At 31.1% G+C, this 25,160-nt stretch overlaps 1 protein-coding gene across 1 annotated transcript in view; it reads left to right on the top strand.

Moving 5' to 3' along the window:
* The first annotated feature begins 2,636 nt into the window (after window positions 1-2,636).
* LOC126773337 (chondroitin sulfate synthase 1) overlaps window positions 2,637-25,160 on the top strand; it is a 48,885-nt gene continuing 26,361 nt past the window's right edge. Inside the window, exon 1 of the mRNA XM_050494200.1 lies at window positions 2,637-3,780. Within this exon, the coding sequence (XP_050350157.1) occupies window positions 3,016-3,780 (765 nt within the window). The 5' untranslated portion in view covers window positions 2,637-3,015. The remainder of the gene's footprint in view (window positions 3,781-25,160) is intronic.

The raw sequence follows: 25,160 nt of genomic DNA, 5'->3' as shown, positions 1-25,160 counted from the left end.
TGCCATATGCCACTTGTGTTAGAATCTAACTATTAAGAAATAAGAATGTTGTCTATTTGTCTATGTAAATTCCGGTCATCTTCATCATCATCAATCCTTCGTCGTCCGCTGCTTGACATAGGTCTCTCCAATGGCACGCCAATGAGCTGGATCTTCAGCTCTCAATCTCCATCCGCTGCCAGCCACTTTGCGTATATTGTCACTCTACCTAGCTGGAGGGCGTCCTACGCTACGTATGCCAAGGCGTGATCTCCACTCTAACGATTGTCGGTTCTGCGACAAATGTGACCAGCCCACTACCACTTCAGCTGGTAATAGATAAATTTCGGTATACTAGTTTATTCTAGAAAATTATAATTTAATGATTATTAAATGATAATTGTTTGACGGTCGGTTCTGTAATTCAAAATTAAAGCTTTGTGCAATTACATAGGAATATTGTTTATATTTAATATTTTGTACAAAATTTTGTATACCATCAAGTTATTTTCGTAACAATAGTTTTATTATTTTATTCCTGTAAAATAACGATCCCACACTCATTTTTCTCTTTCTTGTTACATCTTGAAATCAGCTAATGAGTAAAAGAGACGTCCTAAAAGAAGAATGTAGCATATATAAGGCATAAGCACATTGATGTCATTCGAGACTCGAAATTTTAAATTTTGCAAATAATTTATAGTAACGTCCGCCGTTTTCCTGTTGTAACGGACCCTCCTAATGTTACAAATTAAAATGAAGCCTAGTTTATAGACTTCCTAAGTAACTCAGCCGTACTATATGCACCTTTGATTATGGTTGCCATCATATTTTTATTATATCAAATATGGAATAGGCCCGTAGGAAGTTTTATTTTAATTGTATTTAAACCTAACTACTTTATTTCATTTGATATGATGTTCACATGTTTTTGTTATAAGAATATAATTTCTTTTTTTTGTTTGACAATTATAATATATAATTAAAAACAATAAATATTAATATAGAGTAAAGTTTGGATAGCGAAAATAAATCTAAACTAAATATTTATAAATAAAACAGTATCCACTGTTGTACGTACCCTTATTTGCGTAATCCCATCTGTCAAACAAATGACTCCCCGACGGCTTGACGTCGACACATGTGCCTTATTTCTTTGATTTTTATATCCGTGGAGTTTCATCTCCATTGAATTAAAAAATTCTTTACTTTTGCTCATTAAACGTACCGAAATGCTATAATAATAAAAATATATACTGGATAGCTTTATTTTAAACAAAAATGTTTATCTAGAATTTTAACCTATTTTAAGTATAGTATTACCTTTAGACATAATTTTTTAGTTGACAAAGTTGGTGGTGGGTATTAACAATGTAAGGGGTGGTTAATATTTTGTACAGTGCCAATGTCTTATGGTGATTACTTATCATCAAATTCCTGATTTGTCACTCTGCCAACCTATTTTAAATAAAATTATAGACTGTTTTTTTAATTTATTGCTTTTTATCGTGACCATTGAACATTTAAACTGCATAAAACAATTATTTTATCATTTTATAAGTAATAAATATAAGCAATGCTACTTATGCAATACTATGTTTTATAATATAACCAGAGAAAATATCGATTTCAGACTTAAGTCAATGCCGTTAAGTCAATAACGTTATGATATAATAATGTATAAGAAGACTGTGCTCTGTTGTAAAAAATAATAAATATTTAAATTTTATTTTTGAATAAAACTTTCAAATAATCTTAATCTATTATTTTTATTAGTTTATTTTTTTATTAGTATATTTTGCAGTTTTATTAAACATTAAATTATTTTTTCTACTTATCTGGCAATAGTAAATTTTAAAATTAGTTGTATTTTTGAATACAATTATTTTAAATTAACTTTATCTATTTATTTTTAGTAGTGTCTTTTGAAGTTTTATTCAACAAATTAGATTTTGCCATTTATCTGGCGATCGTAAACTCATAAAGCTAATCTTATTATCAATTTATATTCTTTATACTATAATATTTTTTGAATTCCAGGTAATTTTAGCACTAAATAATACATTTGAATAACGATTAGGTAACCACGTTCTTTTGGTAGGTATAATTATGATGGAGAAGTGTATGAAACATTAATAGTTTTAGTAATATTATGTGTAAGTGTTATGAGAAACTATGTCCATCATAACAAACATTACGTTTCAATAAGCTATATGCGGCAATATTGCCAATTTAGTATAATTGATGGCAACAATATTGTATGCTTCATAAAATCGATGGATTATGAATTACATAAAATTATGTGTTTTTTCTTATAATCTTTAAAAGACGTCGGAAGCGAGTAATTTACTCCTATGCAAATAGCTTGTCTGCTCACGCCACTGGCATTTATGAGATCTTCGCCTTTGACGTAGCCGAATAGTTCCTGACTAATAGCGTAGTGAAACATTTCCGCCAGAGCACCAGTCGCCTGCCAGACAATGCTCGCTTTGAAATAAATAGCGAATTGTCTATCATTTCTTGTCATCGTTCGAAGATGAATGGGACAAGTTCATTCGAATACAGCACACATGAGTTAAGATAAGGAGCTAAATACGGTCACATGGGCGCGAAAGTGAGATAGCTAGCTACGGTCTGCGCGGACAGCCGGAATTACCGCTGCTTGAGTTTTGTTTTGAGACAGTCCAGTTGCAGTAGTTGGCAGTTGCACGGCGGGCGGCGCACGAGTTGAACGGGTTTCGTGTATCATCGTTTAGCGCCGTGTAAAATGAACGGGTCGCATTTCGACACGCGTCGCGACTCACCGCGCTCGCTCCGCCGATAACATCTGCAAAATTCGATATTTAGCTCGTGACACCGTGATAGTGTCGTTCGATTTCGCATGACGCGATAGTATCGGCCATGTGATAAGCGGCTCGAAGCCGCCCGCTAATATCTACCCCCGCCGAAAAAGGGATAAAAACTTAAAATTCCTGGAATGCACACATGCGGACGACGGGTAACAGTGGGTGCGTTTGTTGAGGTAGTCCTATTACGATGCCGCGAAGAAGTAAGTGGATGCATCTGGTGGCTGGCGTTGTAGCCGGCGTCACGCTCGGTGTGTTTTTGAAATTGTGCTTAAGGACATCTTCGAGGACTTCTATTGAAGCATGTCCAGATGCGGCAAAATTGTACGTCGCTCCGGACCCTTTATCAATTATAGATTTAAGAACTGATGAAACGATTTACAATTCTAACAGAACCCTAGTGTTTGTTGGTGTTATGACAGCGGAACAATATTTAACTACGAGGGCTAGGGCTGTCTTTGATACTTGGGCGCAAGATTTACCTGGACGGATTGCCTTTTTCAGTTCGGAAGTGTCGCGGGCGCCGGGACTACCTCTTATTCCATTGCGCAGCGTTGATGATAGCTATCCTCCTCAAAAGAAATCTTTTCTTATGTTGCTATACATGTACGAGCACTATGGTGAAAGGTTTGAGTGGTTCATGCGTGCGGATGACGACGTTTATGTTAGAGGAGATAAATTAGGAGAGTTTTTACGTTCGGTGGATAGTAGAAAACCTCAATTTATAGGGCAAGCGGGAAGAGGCACAAGCTCTGAAAGAGACGCTTTAGCATTAGATTATAATGAAAACTTTTGTATGGGTGGACCTGGAGTGCTTATATCTCGAGAAACATTGAGACGAGTCGCTCCTCATGTCAAGTATTGCCTGAAGCACCTTTATACGACACACGAGGACGTCGAGCTGGGTCGATGTGTAGCCAAATTTGCTGGGGTGTCTTGCACCTGGAGTTACGATGTAAGTTTTCATTTTAAGAATTTTGTTAAGTGGTAAATATAGTCAATTTAATTATGCAAAACGTATAGGTAATCGCTTAATCCTTTTTATGTTATACCTTTTATAATAATAATTATTATTATCAAGAGTTCTTTGAAGGCATAAACATTTTGTTCGCTTCTTTTTTTTGCTTAACAGTAAATCGGAAACTATAATTTAGTGCTCAAATAAGGTGTAAAAAGCCTCGAGGGGCCGATCAAACAAATCTGTAGAGCTTAAAGCTGCGAAGATTGCTTAAAACATAATTTATAAATCGAATGTGTGTTAGGTAAAGAATACATCACAGGGAATCGGCAATAGAGAATTGAAAATAAACAAATCTTTTAGTAACATTTCTCGTACCATTGTAAAAAAACGTTTTAACAACCTGTGTCGGCTTTATCTATTTAAGTTAAGATTCTCATTATATTAACAAGTCTGTTTTCTTAAAAAGTAAATTATAAGCTGGTATAATTATTATATTATGCTTAAAAAAATAGTTGTTATTATAATTATTACCAGAAAACATAAACAAAATCTCCACAGTGTTACTGTTTTCTATTTTATTTAAATATAAGTTAAAAAAAGAATAAGTAACTACTAACCCGTGATGTCCCAGTGCTGAGCAAAGGCCTTTACTAATCTAAAGGATAAGGCTTAAAGCTTATTCTTGAGCGGGTTGGTGGATAGAATATTTACACATTGCCGTTACTATATATGGAAAAAATAAAATAAGAGCCTGTACCTGCTTACCTAGTTACAAGATTTCTTAAGGTCCCGGTTAATAAAACTATAACATTACATTTATAAAATAACGAGTCAAAAATATATTTATAATCCTATGTTTACATTTGTTAATTTTGAATTGCTATCTATTTTGTATGTCTACATCGTCGTTACTCTCAGCTTCTTTCAACGATTTCTCGTGTAATTGCAAACGAAAGTGGGCACAATTAAGTAATTCCGTCAGCTACATATCACATGTTAAAAAGATTTTATTTAAAAAAGCCGCTATAGTTAATTAAAACAGAATATACCGTTTCAATGACAGAAATTAATGTTTCAGTTTAATACGGTATCGGTAACTGAGTTTTTATAGTGGTTTTTTGAATGTTTGAAATTATTTGTAACAACTAAAAGATAAAAGTAAAGTAAAGTAAAAGGCTTCATGACTTTCGCCATTCCCTTAAAAGGAAGTTTCATAACTTTATTGATAAAAAATCCGAAAATGCTTTTTTGATCTCAAATATTTTGTATCAGTCAATACCATACTATTTTTGAGTTTATAGTATTTAACGAACAAATTAACGACGTTTATAAGGTTAACACAACCTATAAATCGTTATACTTAGGTCCGTAACTACAGGTCCATAACATTTTAGTTTCCAAGGTTGGTGGCACAGTGGCGATGTAACGGATGGTTAATATTTCTTACAGTGCCGATGTCTATGGGCGGTGGTAATCACTTACCAATAATCATCATTGGCCAATTCGCTGAATAACCTATAGAATATGTATTAAAAACAAAAAAACAAATATAATAATCTATACTAGTTGCACTGGATCACCCAACCGGAACACAACAATATTAATTATTGCTGTTTGGCGGTAGAATATGTGATAAGTGGTATTACTTACCTAGAAGGGTTATTTTTTTTTATAGAATAGGAAGGCGGACGAGCATATAGGCCACCTGATGCTATGTGGTCACCAAACGCCCTTAGACATTGGCATTGTAAGAAATGTTAACCATCGCTTACATCACCAATGCGCCACCAACCTTGGGAACTAAGATGTTATGTCCCTTGTGCCTGTAATTACACTGGCTCACTCACCCTTCAAACCAGAACACAACAATACCAAGTACTACTGTTTTGCGGTAGAATATCTGATGAGTGGGTGGTACCTACCCAGACGAGCTTGCACAAAGCTCTACCACCAGTACAAAGTCCTATTACCAAGTAAATGTTTATTGCAACATTATTTCATTTATAGATTTTGTTTTGTGACACAATATCGCCATCAGGTAACCGATTGAATCTGTCACACTGGATACCAAACAACTGAAGTAATTCAATATCTTTGATTGTGTTATGTCAACAGTTTTGTTACCACAATAGTAAATAACTCGGGACAGTCTTCCAAACGAAACTATCGTCATATAGAAAAAATATCTTTTTTCTATAATAAAACAACTCGTATAATTCTCACTCGTGTAATAACTCGTGTAATTCCAGATTAACGTAAGTCACGTTCCGTAAGGGTTAATGTGGATGATTGTTCTTTCAAATAAGCTCACATAATAAAATAATACGTTGAGTAACATAAAGCATATAATGAAACATATAATAAGAAGGGAAGAAATTATTAAACTTTTACAAAATCGCTACCGAATTAAACACCAATTTAATGTTTTTGTCGTTGAAATATATTTACGAAACAATGTTAACTGCCGTTACGTAAGGTTCAATGTCTTTTCAAATTTAACATTAAGCTCAAATCCTGCAGAATCTTGCGCACCAGCGAAACCGGTTTCCAAAGGAGAGTATTGCGAATGTACGTGTCACAGAGTGTGATAAAGTACAGAACCGATATTCTCAGCAGAATTTTGAAGTTATATTTCTTAGACGTTTTTAGAGTAAAATTTTACGGTGGAACGGAAATGACGCCAAAAAATTACATAACGAAGTTAGTTGCTAAAAAGATTTAAATATAATATAAAGGTCATTGGCTATGACTGGAATTATCGCTTACTAATTCCCCCTGCAGCTTCGTCCGCATGTGAGGGTCGAGAGGGGTGTTAGGACCCTGTGTCCTTTTCTGTACCCCCGACTACATGTATACAAAATTTCATGATGATACCTAGTTAAGACGTGAGTTACTAATTAATTATTTACTGTAAATTGTAATCAAATCAATAAATAATTAGCCTTTTTCTGACTTTGATTTAATTAAAAGATATTTATAAAATTACATAAATATTGAAACATACATAGTACTTTTATGTTTATATTAATATTTCTTTAACATAAATTTAAATTGTAGATCACAAAGCCGAGTGGCAGCACTGTCCTATCACTAGTGAGAAGTCTAAAGAAATTTTATCTTTGACGATAATCATAATCTTATCTATTATTATTCGGCTGAGTAATAAAAGCACTACAGATTAAAGAGGAACTTTACGATATTTTCAATACGGCAAATGTGTTGTAAAGGTACGTTTCCAATGAATCTGGCAAATTTTGTGCAATTCCTCAGAAAGTCGTTAACTTTAGTTTCTATTTTAATAACACTGTATAAAAATATGCAGTACCAATATATGTCGGTAACCGTTTTGAAAAACAATTTTGATTTCACAAATGTTTGTTTGCCTAATTACTGAAAATTTTATCACTAATATTTTGGTAATAACATAAAAACTATCAATTTGCCTTTGATTTTAGTAACTTTTTACAGACGATGAAATAGTAATAAATTTAAATTAGCATGAAAGTCATATAATTAATCAAATAATCTGATTTACTACAATTTTACTTATATTTATGACGGTACGATATCTATTTTACTAATAAAAGATGTACATATTTTTTAAATACAAAATAAAATGCACATAACTAAATAAATTTGCAGTTAAAATAAAGAAAACTTAGAAACTCATACAACAATTATGCAGGCTGACCTCTATCCAATATCGGTTATTCTTTGCACGACGTCACAAAATGGGGGACTGATAAGATAATCGCACCCAAATCTGAACTCGTTCGGCGCCCGCGTAGATAACGTGGAAGACGGAATTGCGATTTCATTGAGCTATTTAGTTCTTAGATACCTTTGATTTTTAAAATAGAATATTTGAATTAAGAATTATAATTAAAAAAAAAAAACAAAATTCTCATATTTAAATGGTTTTTTTATAGGAACCGAACTTAACCATGTCTTAAACTTATTTGCTTACACAGTTAAGCATGCATAAAATAAAACATAATATTATTTTTAAATAATGTAAATACACATTCTTTTAAATAAAAATAAAATTAAAGTAGGTAACTTTATTAGAATACCAACTTAATTATAATTATCCCTATCCCTTTTAAGTCCAAAATTAAAAATTTAACAAGTACCTAATAATAAGATTTTTTAATATTTTTTATATAAACGATATTTTCGATACAATGTACGTCTATGTATTTTTTTAAATATCATTTCTATTATATATTCTTAGACTTTTTATTATCATTTTTATAACTCAAATATAATTTCAACTCATTAAAGTTACTTATCAAATCCATAATAATTTACGTGATGTGTTCACTGAAATTTCATCACAACGTATATACATATATCATTTTATACAATAAAACATATCAACAGGAAATCTTAATAATCGAAAGCACAGGTAAAAACTTATTTGCGAGTAGGTAATATAACTATACTAACTGTGTAGTTAACTTTTTTTTTTCTCTAGGTAAATCTATAACATTAGTACTTAAATTATTGGCGCCTTGGCTTGATCTATTGGGCAACTTATTAAATAAAAAGCTGATAATTATAATTTGATAATTGCTTATGTCGTAAAAACTTGGTAAACGCTTTTATTGTTTGTATTGAATGGTTGTCTTTATAGCTTAAATTAACATATAAGTTGCGTTTTTCTGATGGTTTTAATGAGATTGTAAATAAATATCTCAATTTAATTATAATTTCCTATACATAATATCCAATATCCTTGCGAACAAAGTCGCGAGCTATTTTTACAAGTGTAATTAATATGCTTAATTACTAATGTTAGAATTAATGTATGGTAACAATTTTATGATTAGGCTTGCTAGAAATAGTAAAATATCACATTTTTAACAGTGTCTATATAAACTTGACAGTTTCTTAGCAGAAATTATATTATTTAAATATGTATAGCAGACAGATTCAGACTATTAAACTCCCAGGAAATAATTAAAATTAACTTGCGTGACTAGTTTAAAATTAGTTTTATTATGCGTATTCTGTTTAACTGCCTTGCTTATAAGGCTGTTTATACCCGGGGGCCCGAGTTTATGTATAAAAGTTAAAAAAAGCTGATGTTCAGATTTCGTTTTAAATATAATAAGTTTAAATATTTCACGATATATGAACATATGTTTCTGCCTCGTTGGTCTACTAACTAGATGTAAGGCAGCAGACCCGGAGGTCCGGGGTTCAATTACCAGGTCAGGCAAGTAAAAAGTTTTTCTGTTAGAATTCTTAGTAGCAGCCCGGAGTCTGTAAGTTGAAAGTAGTTTTACACTCTCGTGCCTTGAAAAGCACGTAAAGCCGTTGGTCCTGCGCCTGAACTCTTTCCGGTTGTGTCGGATTGCCGTCCCATCGGATTATGAGAGCTAAGGAATAGAGAGTGCACATGTGTTTGCGCACACACTTGTGCACTCTAATATATCCTGCGCAGTTGGCTAATCTCTTATGAGATAGGCCGCCGTGGCCGAAATCGGTCTGGTGGAGCTTATTATTTATTATTAATATGTTATTGATAACATTCCGAAGTTAGTAAGCTGGCATTGTACAATCACGTGCCTCGGAAAGACTTAAAGTCGTTCATTCTGCCACTTCATTTCACCGGTTATGCGGATTGTCGTCCCATAGCACTTTAATTAGAGTACATATATGTTTTGGTCTGGTTTTAAGAGGATATTATAACGATTAATTTTTATTTATATTAACATAATAACTATTGCTTCGGTCACGTTGGCATAATAATCATAGCGATTATAAAACTTAAGCGCTTAAATAAATTTAAGTGCTTTAAGACTGATTTAAAATAAAAAAGAAGATTTAATTGACTTAGTCATTGCAAATGTGTAATATATTTAAAAAAAACTCTGAACAATATACTAATGGCAAATGATTTTTCTAAAAGATTATATTTGATGGGCAGGATGACAAATAAGTTTATTCTATATTTTATTTAATAAGCGGTAACCTAACGTATCATTATCGCTTGTAACGGCGGCAAAAATAAATTAAAACTTAATATTACGTTTAAAACAAAATCTGAACATTTACTTGTTTTTTTTTTACTTTTATATCATCAACAACGTATACGACGATAATTTACAACGTTTTTAAAACGACTTTATATAAAATATAATCGCTAAACTCTTACTTTTTACTATCGGGTGCAAAATTAAACGAAGTTTTCGTTTCATTATTTCAGGTGAGATATTCAAAATCTATCTTATATAACAAAACGCAGAAGCCTGTGAACGTGAGTTAATCTCAGTTGTTTGTTCAGGTTTGCCTTGAACGCGCCGGTGAACCGTTCCGTGGTTTTTGCACCTTTACATATTTATACAAACAATTTATATTTACAGATATTTAGGTAATTAATTAATCTATATTGTGAATTTAAATTCAACAGGCGGCTTATAGAGCTATTTAATGATTTGGACACAGTTTTTTCTGAATATTAATTGGTATATTATATAATATTATGTTGAATTATTTTGCTTCACAAAATCGCGCTCGCCCTTAGTATAATATTATATTATATAATATTGGTATTGATAAAGACAATTATAGATGTAGATGTTTGTTGCGCGGTTTTTTTTATCTTGCGACAACTCGATATTAATTTAAATTATATAGTGTTAAGGACAAATATGTTATGTATTGAATAGTTAAGATAATGAAAATATTAGTTTATTTATACTTACAACACTTGGGTAAAAAAGCTTCAAAAATATTTTTTATTATTTATCAAAATTTAAATGATAAAAAAGATACTGCAGGTTATCTGCTTAGAAAATAGAGGTATGCTATCATAGACTTTTTTAGAACATTTTATTTGATGAGGAATAATTCTACTTTTCATTATTTTCGTGCTACTTTAACAATTCACGCAAAGTATGCCTTGGAATAAGCTCCAAAACCTTCTCCTCAAAATGGAGTGGAGACCTTAGCTCAGTAGTGGGACATTATGAGGCTGTACTACAGCAACTGTAGTACAGCCTGATAATATCCCACTACTGTACTAATGTAGTACTAGCCTTGGAAGCTTTTAAGATGCACGACTTTTTCCGACTTAGATGACGAACATTATGACTAAGTAATTTATATATATCTATCTATATATATAAATTATATATAATCTATCAAACGGTACTATACTACTATACGGATATTATATTCTGCATAAATACACAAACTCACAAAATTCGCTCCCTTTAAAATATTAAAGTATCGATCAACGCTGCATGTACTAATTTCGTAAACAATGTTTTACCTAAACGAAAAAAAACAAACTTTTAAATACCTTTTGCTTATAATAATATTTTGTGTAAAGTATCATAGATCCGGGCAAAGACCTTTGGATGACGGTAACGGCTTACAAAATTGGGACGTTATTTATATCGTATGATATTCACCATGCGGGCTGATTGTATCAATTTTCTCGCAAATATCGTACTGCCTACTCCAAATACGTGATAATTCAATTTAATAAAGTACTTTTAAAAATTCTTAATATATTCTTATCATGTTAAGTGTTTTTCTTTAAAGTCTTGGTTTGCGTTAAATTAGTTCTGCTTGCTCTAGAATAAATAATAGACAGAGATATATCGAGAGAATCATTTTATCGTAATAATATTACATAGTACTTACATAACGCAAGAATATTGAGGAACAAAATAACTCGTGCTTTATGTAATGGATTCTTTGTTGGTAATGCAGCTGTTACCTTTATTATAGTTTCTTCATATAAATTAGTCGAGATGATCCAGTGTTTAGAACACGTACACTTTTCACGTCAAATCTTAATCACAAACACAATTTTCATGTGTTATTTATCTTATAATAATTCACTTCGTATTCGGCGGTGAGGGGAAACATCGTAACATAGCTTGCATATGACAGTTAATCTTATTTTATATAGTACTAGAAATACACTGTGCTGATCTGAAGTAAAGGCAAGCGAATGACGATATACATGTGAAACTTCTAGTGATAAATAAGTATCATAATTAAGAACTAAAACATAGAAATACCACCTATAACTGTACCACAATATACCTTCGATTGGACTTATTTCTTACATATTCTCAATGCGTGGACAAATAGGAATTAAAACAATCAAAATTAATTGATATATTTTGATCTTTATAATTATATTGAGTAATTATAATAGACTTTTTCTTTTTTAAATGCAGATGTAAGTGGAATGTGTAGAATAACAATATAACGACTGTAGCCGTCAACAGGCTAATTGTCAAACTCTTGAAATCCCTTGATTGAATCTTAATCGATTAATTGAGCGACAACCGGTAACAATGCTATTTATGCTTTTGTTGTAAAACTGTAAATGGGCATTTGTGTGACATGGCTATGAAATTTTGCCTACAAAAATATTGAAATTTGTAAAAAAAAAAAATAGTAGTTGACAGAAATATCTTAATTTAATTTACGCCTGGTGACGACCATCTGTTTGTAGGACTATGTGCAAGCTCGTCTGGGTAGGTATCACCCACTCATCAGATATTTTACCGCAAAATAGCAGTACTTGGTATTTTTGTGTTCAGGTTTAAAGGCGAAATGAGCCAGTGTAACTACAGGCACAATGGATATAACGTCTTAGTTACCAAGGTTGGTAGCACATTGGCGATATAAGCGATGGTTAACATTTCTTTCAGTGCCAATGTCTATAGGCGGTGGTGACCACTTCCTATCAGGTGGACCATTGGTTCGTCCACCTACCTATTCTAAAAAAGCCTCTGACATTTCGATACCAGTTCTTCTTTGTTTTCTTTTATTAATTGGTTTATTTTGACTATAAATAAGTAAGTGAAATGTTTCAATATTGTATGAACTGTACCTACGTCTTGTGACTCTTTGTTCCCTTTATCGACGTCAATTGTCAGCATAATGCTAAATCGTGATTGTATTTGACATTTAGTCAGATAATACTAAAACTAAATGAAATATGAGGTTTATAAATTAAAAAAAGTAAGTAAAACCTTGAAATTTATTTAGCTATTCTAGAGCGACCACTTTACTTATTTGCCCTAGTGCCTACTACAATTAGTATGCAGCTGAAAATAATTGCTATTACACAATCGGAATATTGTTATATTTCTCTTTATTTCTTCTCGGTTATTTTTATTAGTAGTTGCAGTCTATAGTTTGTTACTCGATATTTTAGCATTATTAAATTCATTATTAAATATAGGTAATATTATATTTAAACGGTCAAGAAGAAGTTTAATGACCCACAATCATACCTTCTTCTTCCATTCAAATAGTTTTCTATGTTTGGTAACTTTTAACATTTACTTGGTCTCCAACAATCGTACAATATTGTAACAATTATTGTTGATAACTTAAATAAATCAAAGAAACTTTTGCCACAACACGTTTTGACATCACAAATATTGCCAATTTTACTTTTTTGGAAACGCAGCTTAATGTAGCAAATATTATTGACCATTGTTATAATTTCGCGTATATCTTTATGCAAAGAGGGTTATCTACGTCACTGCGTCCATTTATATCGAACATATAAAAAGTCCGTACCATACTGTGTTATAACATAATGAAAATAGGTATTACAATTGCATGGACATCACGCATCTCGGAGTCTGAATCGTTTTCACGGTCGTCGAGGACGGCACGTCACCTACATCTGCCGGGTCACTGAACTTCAAGAATTAGTTCACGATCAAATTGACTCTGAGTCATTTTAAACTCAGTATATTGAACTTTAAAATTTCAATTTGTCGTTTTTTAAACGGATCTAGTTTTAGGAACCTGAGACATATTGACATGACAATTTGCGTACATTCTAAAGTGTCGGACCGGTTTATGTAAGGTAATTGTTTAGTATTATTAAACAAGATAAGTTTTAAAAAGTAGACTTATAAGCAACCTTATGTTTTTTAAGATCATACAGAAAGTTATATTTTAAAAATGTTTTGAAACATAACCAACAAACTTCTCTACAAGTGGGTATTCGGTTCTGTAAAGCTTGTGCCCAAAGTTAGTTAACTTGACAGTCAATGCCAAAAGTATGTAACTGTTAGTCCTTTTTATCTGGTTAATCGTAATACGAACCAACTGCTTCATTCTTATATCTCTACTTATATTATGAAATTGATGTTGTATCCTTGAACACGCTTATTATACTGCTAACTAACAGCCTGGCTTAATTTTTTTTGTTTTATATAGCCTGTTTATTGAGATTGCCTATAATATTGTAACCTGTATCTTCTTGGTACGACCCTAAAAGCGGAGCAGTAACCATAAAGCTGCAATCTTGCAAACTACAATCAAGTTCACATCATCATGAAACGGACATAATATAATCCACATTTAACACAGGTGAAACTGCGGTTTTATTATTAGCTATATAATATGGATTGAACCGCTGCTGCATGTTAAATCTTCTTAAAATTGAATTGTTATTTAACGTGTTTCCTGTTTGTGGTTTTAAGAACTCGCACCTGTTAAATCTAAACAAGAAAATTAAATGAATTAAAAAATAAATTCACTTAAACCTTGATTTTATATATATTTACAGAACAAAGTTATGCTAATGAAGATTAAATTTCTAGGAAGACATTAATTGTAGTAAGTCTACACCTAATTTATTCTTACTAAAAGAACTCAAAAAATGTTTTCTTAAAACAAAAGTTTCCATTGCGTTTATTTCTTTAAAAAAATACGGATTAACGCGGTAAATATTTATCGTAGTGCATTTAACGAGAATAAGATAATGGTCGTGTTAAAACATTTGTGAGAAATGTTAAAATATTTGCTGTAATATATTTATTCTATGTTCCGTTCTCTATGTGTAAATAGAAATTTTATTTTAATAAAATAAAAATTATATTTTAACGAAATTCCGTTACTTGGTCTTTCTTTTATAGAAATAAATCGCAATTACGTAGAAATCATATATATTTTTTATAGTAAGTAACAGAATTTTTAAAATCAGTTTAATACAAAACTTACCATCTGTAAAAGAATATTTAAACATAATAAATTAAGTTCTTTTTTTAAATTATTTTAGGGGTGTTGGATTTTTTCTTATCAATATAATTAGTAAGTATAGTAAATTTGAAAGAGCATTATTGAAAATTATTTCGCAATACCGGATATTTTCTTGAAATAACACTTGAGAATTCTTGCGTATTGTGACGTCAATGGGATTCATTTTGAATTCATTTGTATTGAAGTATAATTGTCTGTTTTGAGTTCTAGGCATAAAGTTCAAATTGCTGTGCATTTCATATGAAAGAGCAGGATAAATGAGCATTTATTTTTAAAAGAAATACGAAATGGTTAGTTTCGGCGAAACGACGCGCGGTTATATCAAAGCGGCAGGTATTGGTCAGATGACTTTCAAGGCTGTGATAGGGATGAATACGTTGGCCCAGATCCCGTTAAAACAGGAACAAGTAATATTTAATCAAAACGTGCTTATTATCAGTTTTTTATTTAACAAGCTCTAAATTCCCTCCTTTTATAGAAAAAATATAACTTATTATTTCAATCACAAAAACATTGAAGACAAATAAACAACTTTGACATTAAATTGACATTATATCATTGTTCGAGATCTTGATCAGACTATTATATACCTTTATGCCTATTATGTACATTATGACTATTATATACATTATAAATTCGTGATAAAATGGCATTTTGAATGTCGGCGAAGTTGTTATCGGAAGTTTGGAAGTAAAACTAAAGTAGATATAAGACATAGGTAAGTAGTTAACTGGAACATAATTTTATTATAAATAAAGAATTACTAATCAGGAACTCCTGATTACAAATGCCGATAAATAACAATCAATTACCGACATGCGCAGAAACGACATTTTCCGGTCCCCCTTTTAGAAGAACACTATTAGCACATCGCATGGAATATGTAAATTTGAGGTTTGTTTATCTTCACTCCTTCTTCGATTGAAATAGACTACGAGTATGAGCGTATTACCCTACGTTGCTCCAGATCTGGATACACATAATTATGTGAGAAATTCTTTCGAAACGTGCAATTTTCGTGATCTTTAATGCACGCAGACTTTAATAATATAACTAATAATTCTTGTGAGAGCCTTAAATGTAAATTGAACATGTGAAGTTTCCGTCAGACCGCGGATTCAAATACAGATAAGTAGGTACCACTATGTGGTGGAATAAGCTCCAAAAGCTTAGACCTTTTCCTTAAAAGGGGATATTTACCCAGCAATAGAACATTTACGGTCTGTAAATATATGGTACACATGCGATAGTAAGCGTTTATTTATATTGTAGTTCTAACATTCGATTTAAATATTTTTACCAGAATTGGGTTTGATTAAGTAATTACGAGTAAAAGATAATGATTCAGAGAATATATAATTCTGTTTTTAATAGTATTCATTATTTGAAAAATCTATAATGTAGTTAGATAATTTTATTAAGCATTGCAGTATATAATGTACCTAAATATAGGTGTTTTAATATGAAACCATAGACAAGGTATTTTTGTCTAGGAAAATTGTTTTTAAACGTTTTAACTCAAATGTTAAATTGTATATTTTATGTGTACGTTTTGCGATAAATTAGATTTTTTATATATTCTAAGTTGCATGCTTTTTTACATACAATTATTTTAATAAATTCCTTGAAAAGTATTGTTAAAAATCGGCGGACATGAATCAAAATTGCCCTTGGGGATAAGACCATTGACATTAACATTAGTTTACGAATTATTTGATAACGAATACATTCCAAGAAATCAATCAGTGTGGCTTTAAAATGTTTTATATTTTTTATCTGTAATTATTTTATTACCATCTCAATTAAATAATAAATTCTAATTTCGATTTTCGGTACTTTTCATGTTTTTAATATAACAGTTAGGTATATTGGTAAAGTGTATTTTTTCTAATATTTTCTTAAAATTTGATAGTCATCAATTTTCAATAGTAATGCCAATTAAAATCAAATCAAATTCTTTGTATTCCTGTGGGCCAGTTTACATGGTCAGTGAGTCAGTGTAATTATAGGCACATGTGACATAGCATCTTAGGTTCCGTAGTTGATGACACATTGACGATATAAGAGGTGTTTCATATTTCGTACGGTGCCAAAATATACCAGTGTCTAATAGATAAAAGGGACTAATAAAAAGTGGCCCACTAAAATAAATTAAAAAAAATATAAAATAATGTAAATTTTCAGATATTGTACACAGAGGCCATTGACTAGTCTACATTTAAAATAAACAAAAGAAATCATGTAAAGACAATTATTAATTTATTTATGTTTAGAAATTATGAATTCTATGTGCAATTTGATCTAAAACTCGTGTCAAGTTGACATTGCATGTTTTTATGTTTTAAAACGTAACATGACCCCAGACAAGGTAAGTCATTAGTAATCACCTAAATAACACTTATTAATTTAATTTATGCTAAGTTTAATTACGTACCTCTTTTATATTAAGATTTTAATGAAACATTACTGGTACGTGGTAGGGTGTTATAAGATTGAAAAAACAATGTCTTTATAGGATCACTTTTGTGCCTGTTTGTCAGTGTGTTGCAGCGTTTTTGTGCCGAGTATAAACTCGATAAATATATAGTGTAAATAATAAAAAAAATCAATATAGTACAGTAAAACTGTATAGATTGAATGAAATTAAATATTTTGTATTTTTAATATCGTAAATCTATTATATCACTTTTATTTTTCACTTATATATACCAAATAAAAGGACTTATTTAACTTCACTTATTAGATGTGACACAAACATTGCAACTGAATTGTAAGCTCATTCCGTACAACTAATTGAACACATTATAATGATAGTTTCTATACTTGCGGATATTTTGTCAACGCGTAAGCAATTGGAATGTCACAAACAAATTAATACTAAAATAGTAATAGTAACACTATATTACATGATTTTGTAATATAGGAGATTAATTGATTAAATAAAATAATAAGAAATATTAACATTTATTTAACTTGTAACTTGCACTTATTGGAGTTGTTTTTAGATTCGTTTATCATTTTGTAGAAGTAAAAATCATTTATGAATGTCTTAACCAGGCTACGCTATGTGGAATTAGTATTGAGTAGGTACGTCGGTAATGGAGGTCCAAAAAGGAAACACAAATTGTTCTTATCTAAATAATCGTATTTCCTGTCTCTATTTTAGGATTGCCAACCATTCAATTTTCTTAGGACCCGATTTTGTCTATCGAATCCAGCTTAAAAAAAAAAAAACAAAAAGAAATCATGGATTTTGAACTGATAAATTATTATTATTTGTAATATGAATTAAAATAAAATCCATATAAACAATCGTTTCTTCAAAAAAAAAATGATTGCGTTGTTTTATTACAAATATTTCAATAAACCTCAGAAATATTCTATCATGTAATGTATGTATGTATGAATTAGCAAAAAAAACATTAACTTAAAATGTGATTTATTTAATCCATTATTTCATCTTTACTCTTAACTTAGCACGCAATATATGGCAATATATATTGGTAAGTAAAGAGGACTATTTTACTTAGCGTTTATAGAAATACATTGAATTTATCGTTTTTGTCCTGATTTTGATCCTGTGATATGGTGATCCCACTTTATTGACAATGGCCTTGATACCCGTTCGCCTTGCATAAATTCATCTACATACAATAAACGAAAACTTGATGGATTTTTATGTTCTACTTTGGCTCTTTCGAACGTGATTTGTTAAATTTTGATTAAAGGTTTTAAAATGTTATTAAGGTTGGTTGCAATCAATAGCATTTTAGATTACTATCTTCATGTGTGTTAATTTTTTTACGGAATCCATTAGTTTTATAATAACAACAAAGTGATCTTGTAAAGCACCATTTTGTTGTTTTTATGTCTAGTCTAATGTATATACCTTTTTCTTAGGATTGGGTTGAGGTAAGGTCTTTTGCGGCGTAAAAAATTGAACGTCCAAGTCAAGGCAAAATGGTCATCTATCTTGCATGTTTTCGAAATATCCACACATTAAATTCTATAGAGCATTGACCTAGAAATATGACCTAGAGATATAGCGAACCGAAAATTGTTAGTTTATAATTAATATCATATTATAAATATACATAATTATGTTATTGACTGTTGTTATATAATATTATAACTTAGAAAATGTAGGCCGAATTGTATGAAGCCATAGATATCCATTGTAGCCAAGTGTCGTTAAAAACCAAGAACAATAATTTTCTATATGATATAGATAAATAAGTGTAGAGAGTGCTTGTATGGTGAAGAAGTGTTACTGACCACATTATAAATTGCAAACCTCAAAAGAGTAATTTGCCCGTAGTAGATAGCAAGTAGGAATTATTTCATAGGACATGGACATCTATTGCACATGATGGACAACTTATCAGACGTTATTGTACATAAAACAAAACACAACCTGTTATCATGTTGCCTAATGTATGTGTATTTTCACAAATAAAATTGTAGTAACTCTGATCCCATAGTCCAGTGCTCCAATCCCGATTCTGCCTAATAAAAAAGTTATTAGTTTTATCTCTCAAGAAGTTTTTGGCATCCTGGATTGTAGAAGTAGGTTGTATTTACACATTCTTTCCTCGGACAGCATGTAAAGCGCTTGAACTCTCCAGTCGTATCGGATGGTCGTCTAATCGTATTATAAGAGTGAAGGAATTAAATGTGCACTGTTTTTGCTTGCAAACTTATGCACTATAATATCTTCAATTTAGTCAAATAAAAACTCTGCCAAACTTTGAACTTGCAAATGTGTTTTCGGTCACCCTATTATAAAATAATAATAGTCAAACTCGAAGGGTAAACCGGCAACCTTGAAATATGTATGTGACCGTTCCTTTTAACCGTTGAGTTTTAAGTGAGTACGTTACCAAAATAACAAGTCATAAACTATAGTATGGAGAATTTAATGAGAAGGCGTATCCCGGATTTCGTTTTGACAAAAAACAAAAGCTGTCATTTAAATTCAATTAAAATTCCACTGCAAAATATTATAAATTTTAATTTCAGATTCCGATATGTTTTAAAAAATAAATTTTAAGGGTATATATTTTTTTGATACATTTAACAAACCGAGACAGCGATTATCCTAATAAAACTTGCTATGCTTACAGCTTGTTGCGTTGGTTATAAAACTATAAACTACCGAGGCGTGTAGAAAATGTCAGCCTATTAAACATATCTTGTTCACGCACAATAACCACTTTTATGGTTAAAGATGGGGGAATGTTGTGACAAAGAATTAAAACCCACTCTATGTTATAATACTTTCTTGTTTCATTATTTTCTTAATGTCTAAATTCTAAACTTAAAATACCCGTCCTTTAGTTTCTGTTACAAAGATTGCTTTGAATCTTCGTTCAGCAATATTACTAATAGTATTGTTGATCGAAGCTTTGAATAGATATCTATAGTGATAAAAGGCCACCTTTGCACGCTTAACTTTCTATATACCCTGTGCTATGCACATAGTGCATCATCTATTATCATTAGTCTTTTCTTAAACATTTAAATAATGCATAAGAACACAAATGATGTGGAATGGCACTGTCGTTGGGTGTCTAGTGCCTGGTTTCAGGTAGACCCATCATTTTGTAATTAATTAAGTAATTTTAAACGCATCTATATGCCTTTATAAAGGTCGTTTGAAATTTAAACCAAATATCAACTTATTATGAAGTTATTGTGATTAACGTCGCAAATTAGAATGCAAAACGTTCTAAGACATGAAATCAATATTTGTGTTGATATCATATTTTTAAAAAGAAATCTAAAATTGTTATACCTTTTTGTTGATTGATCATTAAATTTTAACTTAAATTCGTAACATTCACTCGCAAAAGTGAATATTGTAGTTTAAGTTAAACTAAACATAATATATATATATATATAATATGAAAATTATATATTTATACTGATTTGTGTTTAACTATTGTCGATACGTTTTATAAATAGACAAGACTGATCAATGTTGCTTTTTGCAATGTATTTGTAATTAGGACGTCAAATGGCGCACTCAGCATATCGTAGAAAACTGATGTAGGGTGACAAGCATTTAACACCAAATCGCTATTTTTGTATCTTTACTACTAACATTATAAATACGAAAGTGAATTTTTTAATTTGTTCATTCATTTTTTACCCTCTTACGTCATAGCTACTCAACCGATCATCATGAAATTGTGCATACACACACTGGGGTATTGAGAAGGACGTAAGGTATTAACCTAACACATCACGCGTAGGCGAAGCCGCGGGCGGAAACTGGTATTTATATTAAGGTATATTTTTTGTAGTACAATATTAGTTACTAATTTTGAAGAATTCATTACCTTGGGCTAGACAATAACAATGTTATCGTTTTGTACAGAATAGTTAAAAAAATGTTCTATATACAGTGGAATGGATGGATGAATCTTTGTTACTCTTTCACGAAATACATATTTAATCCAGTTGGTAAGTAGTAACCAATTAATTGACATTATTTTTTAATTGTTCTAATGAATGAGGCGTTTTTTGTTTATTTCGCACACTAATATTGTCCTTATTTTTTAAATCTAGATTGTTCTCTTAAATGCTAAAACTCCGCAGCATAAGAGTTTCATTTAACTCTATTTCGAAAAAAAAAACAGTAATATTTTAATTTATTTCTAAAAACCAAGAAAGTGTAATAATAGTCCGTATTTGAAGGCAATTCTTATGATAGTTTAAACTTTAAACATTAGTTAATTTTTGATGGTTTTTAAAATGTCCCTAATTAATGACTTTGATGTGCTTCCTATTCCACGTAAGCGTACACCAGAATCACACCATATTTACTCAGTCTATGTAAACTTTGAAATTTCAACACGGATTGCAAGATTATGCGATAATATGCAAACGTAGGTCTTAATATAATTACTTCATCAACTTGTTCTCTGTTTTAAGTGTAATCAACATAATAAAATAATATTTAAACTGTTGTTTGTAATAAATTAGAACTCGTAGAAAAACGTGTTGACTCATAGTGTTCAACTTTTATATTTAGAGTGTTACAGCCAGTGGAGTTTGAGTAAAATTTAATTTTAATACAAATACAATTCCAAGATAAATTAATTAATTATAAACCGGATACAATTTGCTACACAGTATCCTTCCTTATCAAAATATATGTATATATATATATATATATATATATACCTTATAATTTTAAAGTGCTATTAGAATTTTATAATATGGATCAGGCAAGTTGAATTATTATAAGCCCGGAATAATTTGCAACACGGTATCCTAATTTTACTTTACTAGTTGGTAGGGCTTTGTACAAGCCCATATAGGTAGGTACCACCCACTTAACAGATATTCTACCGCTAAACAGTAATACTTAGTATTTTTGCCTTCCGGTTTGTAGGATCAGTGGGTCAGTGTAACTACAGGCACAAGGGTATACACATATACGTCTGCGTTCCCAAGGTTGGTGGCGCATTGGCGATGTAAAGAATGGTTAATATTGCTTACATCGCCATTGTTTATGGGCAGTAGTGACTATTTAACATCAGGTGGCCCATTTGCCCGTCCCTCTAACCATAACATACAAATGTTATGTACAAAAAGCAAAGGGCGTGCAGTACTTATATAATATAGCACTGTTAGTAGGTTTCGAGGGCTTAGGGTTACATAGGAAAGTGAGTATAGTTCCGTGAATTAGTGCGTGGTTTTTTTTAGTTTTATTTATGTAAATAAAACGTGAAATGTCATTTAATTACTTCCCGGATACGAATACATTTAATTGTTCACAAGAATCTCTTTTGTTTTAAGTAATGATCTAAACAGAGTTATTCACAATAATATAAAAATGCAATCATTTTACCTTTGTTTTGGTTTAGGTTAGAAAAAAAATAACCATAAAAAAATAAAAACCGCTGATCTCAACTTACAAATGCTAAAACAACATTCTACTACAATATTGTGGTAACTCATTTCTCTAGTGACTTTTATATTATACTATACCTAATATAAACTTCACTGGTGGTAGAGCTTTGTGCAAGCTCGTCTGGGTAGGTACCACCCGCTCATCAGATATTCTACCGCAAAACAGCAGTACTTGCTATTGTTGTGTTCCGGTTTGAAGGGTGAGTGAGCCAGTGTAATTACGGGCACAAGGGACATAACATCTTAGTTCCCAAGGTTGGTGGCGCATTGGTGATGTAAGCGATGGTTAACATTTCTTACAATGCCCATGTCTAAGGGCGTTTGGTGACCACTTACCATCAGGTGGCCCACATGCTCGGCCGCCTTCCTATTCTATATAAAAAAAAAAACTATAACTAATATATTTTGGCTAATTTACACAAAACCTGAATCAATTATCATTTATATACGTAAACCTTTGTCATGAATCACTTCGTCCTTTGGTAAAAACCGTTTATTAGTGTTTGAGTTGATCGCGTTCAATCAAACATACTGACAATCAGACAGACGCGTTTTATAATATGTACGTAGTGACATATGACTATAATATTAGTTTCAAATCCTATTAAAATTATAAACGTGAAAGTTTGTGGAGATATATGGATCTTTGTTATTCTTACACTCAATATGGATGAAATTTGGAATCGAGATAGCTTTACCCTGACTAAACACATAGGCTACTTAAAATCTTCCTTCCTCCTCTCACACACGGGTGGAAGCTAGTAAAAATATAATTTTATTATTATTGTTAAATACATAATTGTTATGTGTGTGTTGTTCAAGCGCTGAATATTTTTTGTCGGTTCTTCTCAGGTCTGGGTGTTTATTTCTGAACCGGTTTTGACAATCAATAAGAATTGAGCGTAACTTCGATATTTACTAAAGATTTTGACTTGACTTTGACAAATCAAAAAAATAATAAGTTATAGGTAAAGGCAGTAAGCGGTATAAATATTATCTTTAAAAAACAACAAACTCTAAGTCCCATACAAATAAACTCATTTTTCTAGAGATGTCTTTTTACAAATACTGATATTCTGTCAGAATTGAATGAGTATTGATGAGTGATGAGTGTGAGAACAATGTGAAACACTAAACATATATTTTATTAAAGATTTATTTTCAGCGCTCGCAAAATGAAGAAGCATTGAATATGATTGGCTGGTTTTGTATTATTTATTAACTTGAACACTCTTATTAAGGCCAATGTTTGGTCACTTGAAACGAAATGAGACGGTCGCTTCGTTTCGTATTCCGCTAGATTGTTCGTTTATTGAGTGCATTTCACAGAAATTAGTCTTATTTTGTTACGTAATGAGGACACATGTTTATATTATATTCATTTCATAAATGATGAATATATATTGAGTATATATACCGCAGCCTACTTTTATTTTTATTACGTATTATATATCATATATATTTACGTTTACTATAATCACTTTGGTTATAATCACAAATAAATGTAACAAATAAAAGTAGACAATTGTTTTTAATTAAATGCTTGTTTCGTTATCACTGATTAGATATTTTTCTTTATTTATTTTATATTCATTCTTCATAAAATCCTTTGCATTTTGATAAACGTAGGTTATGTTCTAGATAAGATATTTTTATTATGTATTAAGGTGGACTGCTCGCAACTATTTTCTTTAATAAACTTAAACAACTGTAAATCCAAGTAGACCGCGCACCATATTTCGTATTCCTAAACACGCACTAATTAAGGAAATAAAATATTTTACCGAATTGGTTATTTGTAAGTCAATACAGTTCAGTCTTACCTTTCTAATCTTAGCTTTTTTTACCCTTATCCTAATATTGCAAATGCGAAAGTGAGTTTATTTGTTAATCTGGTGGTAGGGTTTTGTGCAAGTTCGTCTAGGTTGGTACCACCCACTCGTCAGATATTCTACAGCAACAAAACAGCAGTACTTGGTTTTGTTGTGTTTCAGTTTGAAGGGTGAATGAGCCAGTGTAAGTTGGTGGCGCATTGGCGATGTAAGCAGTGGTTAAAATTTCTTACAATGTCAATGTTTCAGGGCGTTGGTGACCACTTAGCATCAGGTGGTCCCATATGCTCGTCCGCCTACCTAAACTATAAAAAAAGTCTAAATTACTCAAACGAATTTTCCGTACACGTTGTCAGGGTTCTTCCGCATACTAGCTTGCTAGTATATAAGTAATATAAAAATATTTTGAAAGTGATCCACACTATCAACAAAATTTTATAGCGCTTACAATATATTCATCTAAAAAAGAAGGTAAGGTAGGTTAAGCAATCTTATAAACAAGTACAAGGCGAGGCGATCTGACTGACTAAACTGTTTGAGTTTTATTTTCACACATATTGGCTGTTATTAGTCATTTATATA

The sequence above is a fragment of the Nymphalis io genome, chromosome 14 (assembly GCF_905147045.1).
Source record: "Nymphalis io chromosome 14, ilAglIoxx1.1, whole genome shotgun sequence".
In the NCBI taxonomy this organism is placed as follows: Eukaryota; Metazoa; Arthropoda; class Insecta; order Lepidoptera; family Nymphalidae; genus Nymphalis; species Nymphalis io.
This window is presented reverse-complemented; position numbering and strand designations above follow the sequence as displayed.